At 46.0% G+C, this 15,454-nt stretch overlaps 1 protein-coding gene across 2 annotated transcripts in view; it reads left to right on the top strand.

Moving 5' to 3' along the window:
* LHFPL3 (LHFPL tetraspan subfamily member 3) overlaps nucleotides 1-15,454 on the top strand; it is a 292,431-nt gene that overhangs the window by 242,668 nt on the left and 34,309 nt on the right. Inside the window, exon 3 of one of the 2 annotated variants that reach the window (XM_054173904.1) lies at nucleotides 4,977-5,004. The exons of the other annotated variant lie outside the window; for it this stretch is intronic. Coding sequence (XP_054029879.1) covers nucleotides 4,977-4,993 — 17 coding nt within the window. The 3' untranslated portion in view covers nucleotides 4,994-5,004. The remainder of the gene's footprint in view (nucleotides 1-4,976; nucleotides 5,005-15,454) is intronic. 2 annotated transcript variants of the gene reach the window in all.

The following is a 15,454-nucleotide window of genomic DNA, read 5'->3' as shown; positions in this document are numbered from 1 at the left end:
GTCCGAAAACACCAGGGAAAGATTTACAGCTGCCGCCGCCGCCGCCTGAACGCAGCCCGGCTCGGGCGGTGCCGCCGCCGCCACTTGAACGCGGCCAGGCCCGGCCCCCACCGTCTCTGTTGCCGCGATGCAGAGTCCGAGTCACCTCCAGCAGTCGCTTGCCCGCTCGCCGCGGGTGTCCGCCCCCCGCAGCGGCCACGGGCCGACCACGCTCTGCTTGCCGCTGCCCCTCCTCCGCTCCCTGCCGCTCCGCAGAGAACGAGGAGAAGGCAGGTCTCGCCTTCTTAGGCTACTCGAGCATTCTTAAGCTACCCTGGGCAGAAAGTCACAGAAAGAACCACCCCTCGCTGTTCCCAAACAACAGGAGGGACTTCCATGCCATCAGCCACGCACCAGCTATCCTTCTGCAGTCCACAGGAGTTCACACAGTTGCCCCGGTAACACAAAACCTGAGCCCCAACTTTCCAAACCCAAACCGACGCCCAGAACTAAATTTAAACTCTCCATCTTTTGCAATCCGAGCTGCAGTTGGCCCCACGTTGGTGCGCCAAAATGTAATGGGTTGGGGCAGATCCCCTCCCCACCACAGGCAGAAATAACGACTCAGACAAACGGATTGCAAAAGTGATGAAAGTTTAAATAGAAAGCAGTGAACGTTACAGAAAACCCAAAGCGCAGTGACAAAGAAAGATCCCATCCCCACCTGAGGGTGCATCCAAAACCCCCAGGGCTCCTTCTTCCCCCTCCCTCTGCTGGGCTAGTCTCAGCTGGCCAGGCCTGAGACTGCCCATCCCCCTGTGGCCTTGGGCCCAATCAGGCCCATGGCCGGGAGATCTCTCCCCCAGTTACCAAGTCTCGGAGAGGGAAGGAAAGAGGAAGTGCCAGACTCCGCACTGGATCTTATAGTGGTGCAAAGAATTATGGTAGGAAATACACAATTTCCTGTGTCCATCCCTCTGGGCTGGACTTCTGGACACAGGAAGTGAATGCACCAGGGGGGCACCCAGCTCAAACTACAACACTAGGGTATTTCCCAAGTGTATCCAGTTGGTGGAATGCTGCTAAACTGTAATGACTGACATCTGATCTGCATGAAATGGCATCAGTTCCACTTAACTGGGATGTGCCAGAGGCAGGCAGGGAGCCAAGCACAATGGTGCTGCTACAAGTTTATGTCAGCATCATTCTTAATAAGTTATTTTACCTCATTTCATTTTCCATCCTTAGAAAGAAGACAACTGCTGTGTTTTGTATCTCTGTACTCAACCAGTATGGGCATCCTTCTGCACCTCTGCTCGGTTTCATTGCCTAAACAATGGTGGGAGACAAGGCAATGGAGGCAATCCAGTATCAGTATACAGTCACAGCTTCCAAGAAAGAGAGAAATCCAGCAAATTCTGTTTTTTATATATATATGTATATATAATACACTCACACACACATACAACTACCTTTTTTCTTTTTCTTTTTTTTTTTTTGCTTTTTCCTTATTGCCTACTGTGAATCTTACACACTGTGAGGGTCACAGAGCCCTGGAGCAGGCTGCCCAGAGAGGCTGTGGAGTCTCCTTCTCTGGAGACTTTCAAGACCTATCTGGATGTGTTCCTGAGAGACCTGTGCTAGATTCTCTGGTCCTGCTCTGGCAGGGGGGTTGGACTCGATCTCCTGAGGTCCCTTCCAACCCCTAACCTCCTGTGATCCTGTCATCTTTAGAAAAGTTGATATATTGTTTATTTTCATCAGGGACATGCTGATCATTTAATCAATGCATTTAGATATTTCCAGCTACTCTTTCTAAGTTCTCTCCTGTGATTTACAATTCCTCTGCATTAGAGCCAGATTGAAACTACACCTCTGATATTATTTTGGCTATTTTGTTTTTCTGGTGATTTATATGTCAAATCAACCATACATTTCTTAAATTCCTTTTTAAACAGTTTCCAAACTATAGTGGAACTGTTGGTTGATATTCTCAGTTAAGAAATGATTGCTTTAAGATAGTCATAGTATCATAGTATCAGTCAGGGTTGGAAGGGACCACAAGGATCATCTAGTTCCAACCCCCCTGCCATGGGCAGGGACACCCCACACTAGATCAGGCTGGCCAGAGCCTCAGCCAGCCTGGTCTTAAACACCTCCAGGGACGGTGCCCCAACAACCTCCCTGGACAACCCATTCCAGGGCTTCACCACTCTCATGGGGAAGAACTTTCTCCTCAAATCCAGCCTGAATCTCCCCACCTCCAGCTTCATTCCATTATTGACATAGAGGGCAACACCTCCTCCTCTCCTTCCCTGTCTATCCTTCCTAAAGAGCTTATTATACCCATCTATCCCTACACTCCAGTCATGGGAATCATCCCAACAAGTTTCAGTAAGAGCCACTCTGTCATGGCATCCCAGCAGCACAGTGGCCCTTAATTCATCCTGTTTGTTGCCCACGCTGTGTGCATTTGCATAGAGGCACTTCAGCTGGGCTGGCCCTGTTGTCCTCTTGTGCCAATTCCCCTTGGTTTCCACAGAATGTCCTGGTGCATCATTTGTGACTTGCCTCAGGGCAGCAAGTTGAGAGCCCTTACCGGCTCTCCATCCCTCTGCCTCTGTTGAGCTGCCCCTCTGTCACAGGCCAGCAGGAGACTATTAACCCCTTCCCCCTTCAAATCTAGTTTAAAGCCCTAAGTTTAAAGTCCCATCCCTGGAGGCTTTTAAGGCAGGCTGGATGTTGCTCTGGGCAACCTGATTTAGTGTGAGGGGTCCCTGCCTGTGGCAGGGGGGTTGGAACTAGATGATCCATGAGGTTGTCCCTTCCAATGTTAACAATTCTGTGATTCTATGATTCAATCTATTTTATCATCTCCTTTGAAGCTTGTGGTGATTTGGCCCCAGCTGGGGACCAAATACCTACCAAAGCCACTCTATCACTCCCCTTCTTAGACAGATGGGGAAGAGGGGGAGATATAACAAAAGGCTTAGGATAATACAGAAGCAATTTCAATAATGCAAAGCAAAAGCAAAGGCCACGCAAAGGCCACGTGCAAAAGCCAAAGCAAACAGAGATGTTATCCTCTACTGCCCATCGGCAGATGGTGTTGGGTCACTCCTGGGAAGCAGGGTCTGACACACATAGCAATTACTCCGGCGGACAGATGCCAGCAAAGAATGTCCCCACACCTCCTTCTTTCACCTGGTCTATATGTCTGAGCTGATGTCATATGGCAGGGAGTACTCCCATGGTCAGTTTGGGTCTGCCTGTGTCGCCTCCCAAGATCTTCCCCCACAGCGTACTTTTGGGGTGGGGAAATGTTGGAAAAGCACAGCTGTTGCAGTTTAAGCTGGGTGCCCCCCGCTGTGTTCACTTCCTGTGTCCAGAAGTCCAGCCCAGAGGGGTGGACACAGGAAATTAGGTATTTCTTGCCACAATTCTTTGCAGCACTATAAGATCCAGTGCAGGGTCTAGCACTTCCTCTTTCTTCCTCCTCTGTCAGCCAGTAACTGGGGGAGTTGTCTGCTGGCTTTGGGCCTGGCCAGGCCCAAGGCCACAGGGGGATGGGCAGTCTCAGACCTGGCCAGCTGAGACTAGCCTGGCAGTGAGGGGGGAAGAAGGAGCCCTTGGGGGTCTTGGGTGTACCCTCAGGTGGGGATGGGATGGCTCTGGGTCTGTTTTGGGATCTTTCTTTGTCACTGCACTTTTGGCTTTCTGTAAGCATTCACTGCTTTCTATTTAAACCTTCATCACTTTTGCAATCTGTTTGTCTTGAGTTGTTTATCTCTGCCTGTAGTGGGGAAAGGGGCTGCCTCAACCCATCACAACAGCCTAGGTGCTGGGTTCAGCAGTGGCCAAAACTCTCTTGTGTTATCAACACCCAGTTACAGCACGCAAAACACAGCACTGGAAAGGTGCTCTGGGGAGAATTAACTCCAGCTCAGCCAAACCAAATACAAGGCTCCTCTTGAATAGCAGAAGTTTAGGCCAACTGATTATTCTGCCACTCCTCCCTCAGGAAAGTCTTTTATTTCTTCTGTACTTGTTGCACATTTGTAGTTGTTCAGTGGCACAATGTAGATATGCAAGGACACATTTTTCCTTGATACAAATCCTTCATCTTGTGACTGACTTTTAGTATCTGTCCTCAGCAGACCTAGAAGTTGTATACAATTAGGCAAAGTACTGTAAATTCACAATAAATGAAAGGGGTAGATGACTGCAGATACAAACATTTGAGATTCAAAATATTTTTAGGTTTCCCTGGCTTTCTCAGTCCTCACAGGTTCAAGATCTCTTGTGGGTGCAGCATTAAAAGCACAATGCGTGGCAGATCTAAAAATCTAAGCCATGAGGAGGAAGATTTGATATCTTTCAAATGTTACCTATGAGTTTGGAAATATAATAAAAAACCATGAGCAATGTATCAACATAGTCTAGATATATTATTTTTATTTTATTACTGTAATTTCTCATCTAGAAGAAAGACCTCTGCAGATCTGTACATGCTGAGATGATAACTGACACACTTTGATCAAATTCCTTGTTCAGATTTGTTCTAGCTTGTTCATTAATTTTGCATCTTTATTCCAGTATTTTTAAAGCAGACATAGTAACCTGGTGTTTAAAATTGCCTACTGAGCAAAAGGTATTGCTGATGTTTTGATGACAGAAAAAGAAAATGCAGTAAGGCACAAAAATTCTTCGCTTTTTATGTGTTGTGTTTTTTTTGGTTGGTTAGCTTGGGGTTTGGTTTGTTTTGTTTTAATGTTCTTTCACTATTTCTCCTCTGTTCATCGTATTTTGTTTTTCATCTAGCTCCTCAGAAACCCATTAATTCACTCACCTGGCTTTTCTATATTTCCATGCCTAGATAAGTTGAGGCAGAAGTCTCAACCATTCACACATGAGATTATTTACAAATTATATTACAATGTGCAAGATCTCATTTGATTATATCTTAACTCTTCTGTTTTTCCCTTCCTACCTCACAGATGATGGAAATGCTTAAAACAAGTTAAGGTAGTATGACACAATAATGTGAGTGCAAGCATGGCATCCAGGGGACAAGCTACAAAGTGTTTGCGTGCTTCTGCCAAAATACATTGCATGGCTTTCTGCTGTTGTCTCATGTTTCTGATGTTAGGCAGCATGTTCAGCAACATCTAAGCGTATTGGCCAGCATTTATAGTCCCAGCTTTGAGTTTGTGTATTCTTAATAATCTGCCTTCTTCCATAGCTTGTGGCGGCTGCTAGTGGCAAATCTGCAGCGTATATATGCTTATTCTTAAGTAACACTCAGAAGTACCTACAAGGATGGGGTCCCCACTGGATATAGCTAACTGCAGAAAAAGTTGAAGTGTGTGATTGAAATGGTCAGAAACAACATCAATACTTTTTGTTGTGCTTGCCAGTGGGAAGCAGCAGCTCCCGCTTTGCCTTTTCTAGAAGCCTGGTGCTGCTGCGGCTGGCTGCTGTGTACGGCTCTGCTACCTACATCTGTGCCTTTGCAACATCAGTGCTCCATAGCAACTCCTCTGTTGTCAGACTCCTGCTTTGTGTGCCAAATGACACACTGGAATTTAAAATGTTGTTTTCACAGCACTCTGTTAAAAAAAAAAAAATTACTGTGGGCAAATTCACCATTCTCCTGCGTTTATAGAGGTCTGTTAGTCTCAGTGTGAGTAATGCTTATGAAGGTGAGACCAGTCACAGCGTCCTGAAGCAGGCTGACCCACACGGGTCTTCTGGTGCTTCCTGGTATTGAAACACAGAACTGTTATTCTCCACCTGGGTTTCTGTTGCCCTAGGAATGCTACTCGTATTTTAAACACCCTGTGTGGTTTATTTGTCATGACAATGGTCAAATATTGACCAGGTTGCCCAGCAAGGTAATGTCATCTTCATCTTTGGAGATACTCAGAACTTGACTGGATATTACCCTGAGCAACCTGCTCTGATTGCATCTGCTTTGAGCAGGGAACTTGAATACATAGAATCATGGAATTGTCAGGGTTGGAAGAGACCTCAAGGATCATCTAGTTCCAACCCCCCTGCCATGGGCAGGGACACCTCACATTACATCAGGTTGCTCAGAGCCACATCCAGCCTGGCCTTAAAAAACTCCAGGTTTTTCACACCAGAAGTCCCTTCCTATTTACAGTTGTCAATGATTCTGCAATTTTACGACTCTGTGAGTGAGGAGTAGAGTGAAGCCACCAACACAACTTTCACTATGCTGTCAGCTATTATTTGAAACCAGATCACTGGAGGTCAGTGCACTGGTCACTATTCCACTTTTCTAGATAATAAAATGGATATTATCAAATGCTGGTTATTACTTTCAGTATACCCAGTTCTCCAATTGCAGCTTAGCTACAGAGGTAGCCATTTGTTGTATCTCCTTATCATGCAACAAAAGTATTACTTCACTCCGTTGCACCCAATACATGAAATGCATGCGGACTTACAGCATGGGCTGTGTGAGAACAGGATGGCTTATTAGAACGACATCTACTTATAACTTACTGGAGCTATGCCAGCTGACCCTGACAGCTGTCTATATGATGCTGTTATAGCTCTTCTCAAGTTTTCCCTGTAAGATCCCTGCCTGTGTTCCTAAGACATTAATGATTAGGTTGTCAGAACTGAGAAAATCCACCTAGCAAGCAGGGTCACACTCACTGTTTTCTTTAACAAAGGAGAACACCAGGATAATGAGGCTAAGGAACTCCTAATTAACATCAATGGTGGACTCAAAGTTAGGACAAAATAGGGCTGGAAACCTAAAGTCTCTACAGAGGTAAGATTATCTTTTTAAATCATTGCAAAAGAAGCCTGCAAGCTGTATTTTGAAATACAGTTAGTGCTGGGGATGTGTCGCAGAAAAGAAAGGGAGTCTATAACAGGTGTGTGATTTCTCTGCTTCCTTCTCCTTGGTGAGCCCCTGCCAGCAGTCACAGCCTCTGAAACTTAACCAAGGCCCTGAGGCAGGAGCGCTATAGATCTCTGTTCCCACCTGCCAAGATTTTGATGTGCTTCTACAGCTCAGCCCCTTCACTTATCAAGAAATGTGCCTCCTTAGGGAAGCTGGAGCCATGTCACACACACAGAGCAGGGCCGCACCACAACCTCCCACCTCCTCCCACAGTCCATCATCCTGCACAGCAAAACAAAACAACAGCTAACACCTACCCGCACAGATCTGTCTTGAGCACCACTTGAGGATCCTGAATTTGCCTTTTGAGTCTTGTTGTGTGCCACTTGGACAAGAAATAGTCTGTCTTCCCAAAGTGTCTGATTAAGCATTTTTACTCCCATTTTCTTCATATAAATTTGTGGTGGGTTGAAAATTACCCCCTAACTAGTATGGAGAAAATACCCCTAAAATAAAATTTGCCAGACCAGCTCAGTTGGAAAACAAATGAAGCTATATCTACAAACACACCAAAATCTAGACATATGGAATGCAATGAATGTGTACAAAATATTCAATATTTACATGTATTTGCAATTTATAAACAACACAAGAACACTACCACCACCACCCCTCCAGACAAAACCAGGGGTTACCAACAGCTTCCCCTTCTTCGCTCCCTTCCCCCCTGTGCAAGGTAAAAGAGAAAGAAAAGCAGAGTAGCTTGTTATTAATTAGCCACGACAAAGAAGTGCAGCTAAGGTCAGCAGGCTGGCAGAAGCAACCAGCTAGTATCAGCTGGAGCAAAGAGGCTGAAAAGAGAAAGTTAGTTTATACAACTAACTTTATGTTATTTATCAGACCAGGGATTATTTACACCTTATCATGTTATGTTAGTTATCAGATCAGGGATTATTTACACCTCATCATTATTTTCCCTTTACAACCAATGGAAATTTATTTACATTCTACCACTTTCTACTCAATCTGTGGGAAATTTTCCTAGGCATCAGCCTAAAACTGCCACAAAATTATTACTCTTAGTTCAAATTCCCTGAATTCCCTGAGCTAATTCCCCTGGTTGCTGCTTCCTTCCTTTCAATTCTCTGACTCCAGTTACAGGGTTTCTGCAATTAGCCATCTCTCAGACACCTGGCATAAAACTACTGGGTCATGAAACATTTCAGCCTAATCATTTGTACAATCTAGGTGTTTCACACTGATCTTTGATTTCTGTGCCAGCCCAATGCCCCTGGAACAAGCCTGGTTTTCCCACTGTGTGGCAGGGGTGTCTCCAACTCAGTTGTCTTATTTAATGAGTGTGAGGGAGCAGTCCATAAGTGAGAGTGGGGTTTGTTGGTTTTCAGTGCCCATTCATGGATCACAGCACCTGCAACCATGTTTTACATTCCAGAAATACTCAAATCAGATATGAGGAACAAAACTCCCACTGCCTTTTTAGCAGCATGGAGAGTGAGGTAGAGAAAACAGTTCCTTAAAGCTGCTGTGAGCTTCCAGTGTTGGAGAGCTTTAGGGAAAAATTATCCAAACACATCACAAGTGACATTGGTGCACTTAGCTTATCTTGGGACAAGGAGAGGTCTGCACGACCTCCTAAAATTCTCTTCTGCTGTGTTTTTTTGGTTTTGTTCTTGGTGGTTTTTTTTAATTCTGTTATTTTAAATGATCTTATCAGAATCAGCCACAAAATGTAGTGATCATTCTACATTGCACACATAAAAGTGCCTGATGCCAGGACACAAATTCACTGGTAAGAGACCTGAAGAACCACTGCATGCTGTTGAATGTCACCATCTCCCTCTTGCATGCATACACACAAGGGTGAAATCCACCACACACTGCTCCTGCCTGTTAGTGTAAGAACAAGCCAATGTTACATACTCAGCCAACTCCATGGGTGTCCACAGAGACAGCCATTGTGGCCCACTGCATCATGCTCTCATGTGTTCCTCTGCAAACTCTGTTGTCCCAGCTGGCTTCCTCATTGAGCCTGAGAGCATCTATCCTTGAACAAGTCCTGCAACAGTTACCTTCTCCAGTTATGTAATTCTGAGCAAATGACATGAAAAAGGTTTCTCATGACCTACAGCATGAGTTTTTTGCCCCTCACAGGAAGGTTAAAACTTCAGCAAATTATTCACAGATAGCTAGCAGTGATCAAAATGGCCTTCAACAATTTCCTTCAGCCTTCCAGCCACATACATCTCTGACAGTGTCAGATTAGAAGACTATTTCCAACATGTCTCCCAGGTGGCTCATTTCAGCAGTCTTTCAGTAACAGGAACATGTGCCTTGGGATTTATCATTGCACCCTCTGCACTTCCCAGGCAGCTCCTCAGTGACTCTGGGTGGTCATGAATCTGTCAACACAGCTACTGCCAGCCGTTCATCTGCCCGAGAGCACCATTAAGCAAAAGGCAGTGCTCTGGGAAATTATCACTGTCCGATTCACTTGCCTGATGTTTGTTTTCCTTTGTTTCCTGTGCTTAGATATTCTCTTGCATCACAGAGCTGGGCATGCCCTCATCAGAATCACAGAAACATTCAGGTTGGAAAAGACCCTCAGGATCACCAAGTCCAACCCAGAACCCTACTCTACAAGGTTCACCCCTAAACCATATCCCCAAGCACCACATCCAAATGACCCTTAAAGAAATCTAGGGTTGGTGACTTAATCATCTCCCTGGGCAGCCTATTCCAACATCTGTCCGCTCTTGCTGTGAAAAACTTCTTCCTAATGTCCAGTCTAAACGTACCCAGTCACAGCTCAAGGCCATTCCCTCTTGTTCTGTCACTAATCACCTGTGAGAAGATACCAGCACCAGTTTCTCCACAATGTCCTTTCAGGTAGTTGCAGAGAGCAATGAGGTCTCCCCTCAGCCTCCTCTTCTCCAAACTAAACAGCCCCGGCTCCTTCAGTTGCTCTTTGTACGACTTATTCTTCACCTGCTTTGTTGCCCCACTCTGCACTTGCTCTTGCATCTCCACATCTCTCTTGCCCAAAACTGAGCACAATACTCAAGGTGTATCCTCATCAGAGCTGAGTACAAGGAATGGAAACCCCTGGATGTGCCTTTGCACAGCAGGGAGGCAGGTAGGAGTTGTGCCATGCTTTGGCCCTAGCCAGAGAACAAGGAAATTCACTTCACACAAAGAAAAGAAAGATTAAATGCTTTTATTATTCTGCAACATTTAGGGTTCACCAGCACTGATACTTATGCTGGTCTCTGTCATCTCTGCAAGACCTTCAGTCTGGACATGGCATCCTGGCCTGCATCAGGAACAGTGTGGCCAGCAGGAGCAGGGAGGTCATTCTGCCCCTGTACACTGCACTGGTTAGGCCACACCTTGAGTGCTGTGTCCAGTTCTGGGCCCCTCAGTTTAGGAAGGAGGTTGACTTGCTGGAACAAGTCCAGAGAAGGGCAACGGAGTTGGTGAGGGGTTTGGAACACAGTCCTGTGAGGAGAGGCTGAGGGAGCTGGAGTTGCTTAGCCTGGAGAAGAAGAGACTCAGGGGTGACCTTATTGCTCTCTACAACTACCTGAAGGGAGGTTGTAGCCAGGCAGAGGTTGGTCTCTTCTCCCAGGCAGCCAGCAAGAGAACAGGAGGACACAGTCTCAGGCTGCACCAGGGGAGGTTTAGGCTGGAGGTTAGGAGGAAGTTCTCCACAGAGAGAGTGATTGCCCATTGGAATGTGCTGCCTGGGGAGGTGGTGGAGTCACCATCATTGGAGGTGTTCAGGAGGAGACTTGATAGGATGCTTGGTTGCATGGTTTAGTTGATTAGGTGGTGTTGGATGATAGGTTGGATATGATGATCTTGAAGGTCTCTTCCAACCTGGTCTATTCTATTCTATTCTATTCTATTCTATTCTATTCTATTCTATTCTATTCCTTTTTGAAAGTGTGGTTATAACTCAAGCAAAGAGTGCAGTCCCAGGCAGTGTCTATCCAGCATCTTAATTTTGCTTCACAGGACATGACAGAGCTTTATGCAAATAGAGGACGTGAGAGCGACACTGGACCCAGCCCAGCAAAGTACATTGCTTCCTTCATCAGCAGGAGATTCATGGACTGAGAGCTCCCATTTAAGTGCTTTACTGGCTGAGGGCCACAGACTTACTCCTAAAAGTCCATGGGAGAGCTGGGAAAGCAAAATCTGCCCAGTGGAATACCAGTGCCTCCCTTGCTCAGAGACTATCCAAATTCCTTTCATGAAAATTGTAGGGTTTGTATCAAAGACATTGAAAAGCTCAGCCAACCTCAAGCTTTCCTTCCTTCACAGAGCCGAGCAGCAGTCCTTCATTAGGGCTGGCTAAACCTAATGGCTGAGAATTTAACACGCAGAAGCCTAAGCAAACCAGTAGCATATTGCAACCTGGCAATGTATGAACCTCACAAGTGATTGTACATGAGCTAAGCTAGAAGTGGCTGATGCTGTTGCACATCTGGGTTTGCCTGTCTTGCTGATGAGCAGCTGTTTTGAATTTCCCAGTCATCCAATACACTCATGTTCAAGAGCATTTTCTTTTTTCTCAATATATAACTCTTAATATATAAACACCCTTTTGTAGTTCTGTTGACAATAATGCTAGCACCAGGATACCTCACAGGATCACAGGATGGAAGGGACCTCCAATGATCATTGAGTCCAAACGGTTCTGCCAGAGCAGTACTGCAGAATCTAGCACAGGTCTCACAGGAACATGTCCAGATGGGTCTTGAAAGTCTCCAGAGAAGGAGACTCCACAACCTTTCTGGGCAGCCTGCTCTGTGACCCTCACAGTGAAGAAGTTCCTCCTCATGTTGAGGTTGAACTTCAAGTGCTCATCTTCTTAATCATGGCATTTTTGGCAAAAAATAGTTTCCTAAAAGATTAGAAACAAACCAAACCAAGCAAACAAGCAAACAAGACTCTACTGGTGCCCACGGAATCACTTCTTTTCCTATTACAGATTTATTTATTTTTTTGTATCAAAACATGCACTGGAAACCACACCTCCTGCTGTACAGAACCATCTTCAATAGGCTTGGAGCGGTGGGAAGGGTAATTACTAGGTTGTTCTCATCCCTGATGTCTGTGATGCAATTACAAAATTGCAAGATGTAAAAATCTGTCCCTGCTGGCAAATGGGATCTGTCAATAATTTTGGTCCTCACCAGTGAGGGGCAGGTGGTGAAAAGCAAGGAGAGCATCTACCTCTGTAACTCCCTTTGCCAAACAGCAAGAAAAGACAACAAGGTTTTTTTTCATTTTGATATTGGTTTAGGACATACAGAGCACCACCTTATGGAGGCCAAGGAAATGCAGAATAAAAAGCAATTTCACTGAAATGAAGACATACAGCTATCTTCAGCCTGTTATATATTAAAGGGAGGACAGTCAATCTCCTGAATGCCTGAAGCCAGCTCTGAAGGCAGAGCTTATATATTCTCAGAGGTACTTGAGCTAGCTCAGTTTTGAAGGGGAGAAAATACTGCTTCCATCCAGTTCATGCCAGAGGAGATCTCAAGAAGTAAATCAAAGGACACCAGGGACAGATCTTTGATAAAAGCATATCAAGAATTTGTTTAATTTGTTTGCACTGCTGTTGTAATGCAGACTCACCGGAGACAGTGTGATCCACAAATGGAATATATTACTAAATCAGGACACAACTTACTGGAAAGATAAAGTAATGATTTCAGATAAGTCATTCCATCTCCCTATCAATAGTGTATCTCTGGGGAAGCATCCTCACCTCTGGCTAAATAGCACATAATTCCTGTAGGACAGACTTTAGATAGCTGACTCAAGGACATGACAAGCCAAATCCTGCAAAAATCAGTGGGTCAGCCAGTCCCTGGTTGATATCCGATACATACAGATATGTCATCAGTGGCACATACAATATCCAGAACACCATCCCTTTGGTTTGCAAAATTTGCTTCTCTCGATATGAGAAAGGGACACTCATTAAGTGCCAAGAAAGGGAAGATGTTCATGGGCACCGTGACCTCCAAGTCTGACACGTTCCAGGAACATACAGCATCAGTAAGCACATGTAAGTGAGCATGTGTTGCACAGTGGGTGGATCTGTTAGAATACATAGAATACATAGAATACATAGAATAAACCAGGTTGGAAGAGACCTTCAAGATCACCGCGTCCAACCCATCAACCAATCCAACACCACCCAAACAACTAACCCACGGCACCAAGCACCCCATCAAGTCTTCTCCTGAAAACCTCCAGTGATGGCGACTCCACCACCTCCCCCGGCAGCCCATTCCAATGTGCAATCACTCTTTCTGTATAGAACTTTTTCCTAACATCTAGCCTGAACCTCCCCTGGCGCAGCCTGAGACTGTGTCCTCTTGTCCTGGTACTGGCTGCCTGGGAGAAGAGACCAACATCCGTCTGTCTACAACCTCCCTTCAGGTAGTTGTAGAGAGCAATAAGGTCACCCCTGAGTCTCTTCTTCTCCAGGCTAAGCAACCCCAGCTCCCTCAGCCTCTCCTCACAGGGCTGTGTTCCAAACCCCTCACCAACTTTGTTGCCCTTCTCTGGACTCGTTCCAGCAAGTCAACCTCCTTCCTAAACTGAGGGGCCCAGAACTGGACACAGGACTCAAGGTGCGGCCTAACCAGTGCAGTGTACAGGGGCAGAATGACCTCCCTGCTCCTGCTGGCCACACTGTTCCTGATGCCGGCCAGGATGCCATTTGCCCTCTTAGCTGCCTGGGCACACTGCAGGCTCATGTTCAGTCTACCATCAACCAGCACCCCTAGGTCCCTCTCAGCCTGACTGCTCTCCAGCCACTCTGACCCCAGCTTGTAACTCTGCATGGGGTTGCTGTCGCCAATGTGCAGAACCTGGCACTTGGATGTGTTAAATCTCATGCCGTTGGACTCTGCCCATCTGTCCAGCCTGTCCAGGTCCCTCTGCAGAGCCTCTCTACCCTCCAGCAGATCAACTCCTGCCCCCAGCTTGGTGTCGTCAGCAAATTTACTGATGATGGACTCAATGTCCTCGTCCAGAGGCATGTGCATATGCACCTCCAAACCACTATAATTTGGGGGGCAAATATCCAAAATGCTGTCCAGGAAACATTTCTGAACAGAGCAAGAGTACATACACATGGGTAGGTGTGCCTTGGCTAGAAAGCAGGATGTTGAATAGCTGTGGTGGGTTGAAGGGTCGATCCTCCCACCACGGACAAAAAACTGAGACTCAGACAAACGGATTGCAAAAGTGGTGGAAAGTTTAAATGGAAAAGCAGTGAATGTTTACAGAGAACCACAAGCACAGTGACAAAAGAGATCCCAAGGCATACCCAGAAGCATCCCAACACTCCCCTCTTCCCACCTGAGGGTACACCCAAAACCCCCAAGGCTCTTTCTTCCCCCCCACTCCTCCACTGTTAGGCTAATCTCAGCTGGCCAGATCTGAGATTGCCTTTCCCCCCGGCCTTGGGCCTAGCCAGGGCCAAGAGGCCGTGAGATGGCTTCCCCCATTACCAGATAATGGCGAGGGAAGAAAGAGGAAGTGCAGGTTTTATAAGGGAGCAGGGCATTATGGAATTAAATACATAGCTTCCCATGTCCACACACTGGGCTGGACCCTCGGGACACCGCAGATGTGGCTAGGGTGGTGGCAACAAGAGGCACTCAGCTGAACCACCGCAATAGCTTTTCAGACAGCCTTGCCTTCTCTCTGCATCCGTCACCTCTGTTCTTCATACTGCCAAAGTCTATTCTGTGCACTTCTTCCCTTATCTGTTTTGATGCAGCTGCTGTCCATGTTTTAACAAAATCCTCATCCTTAGCAATGTCAGCTTCTCAAAACTTTCTTCTTTCCCCTGGAGTCTCCATCTTTGTCTGTTTTGGTATCCAAAACACCTCTCTTCCTCTTCTGTAGGCAGGTCTCCACTCTCCAGGAACGTAATGCCAGACGGTTTCATTGAATTATTAGTTATAGCTAAAACTGACCCACTTATCTACCTTATATGCCTAACCTGTTTGATTGTGTATGGGAAACCTGTTAGGGTCTAAATCCAGGAAGAAAACAACAGTGTTATTGTCAATGTCATCAACATATTCCCTCTTCTCCCCAACATGATGGTGTTTTTTAATCCTCCTGGCATTCCCTCAAAAGCATTCTACAAGAATATCTATTAGCATTTGTTCCCAAGGTAAGACCCTCATAGCTTCATCCTCAGTCTCCATGACCTTCTCTGTTTGGGCCCTCTGGATGTTACCTTGTCCTCTCCCAATGCGTCACGGCTAAAATCAATTCCTTGCTTCAGTTAATTAGCAAACCACATTAAATCATTTCAATGTTTCACCTTCATCCTCTTTGTCAAGCTCATGGTCAAACCTTTAAAAGTTTCCATAAAACTACTCTAATGGCTTTTCCTGCTTACCTCCTCCTGTCCCCCAGACTACCCATTTCCCTTTCCTGTCCCTGCTGCCCATCCCTTTCCTGTCCCCTTCTCCCGTCTCATGTAACACAAAATCTCCTCCCACAGTGCCACCAAAGAGACTTTCAAACCAT

This window comes from Dryobates pubescens, chromosome 27, assembly GCF_014839835.1.
Source record: "Dryobates pubescens isolate bDryPub1 chromosome 27, bDryPub1.pri, whole genome shotgun sequence".
NCBI classification, from domain to species: domain Eukaryota; kingdom Metazoa; phylum Chordata; class Aves; order Piciformes; family Picidae; genus Dryobates; species Dryobates pubescens.
This window is presented reverse-complemented; position numbering and strand designations above follow the sequence as displayed.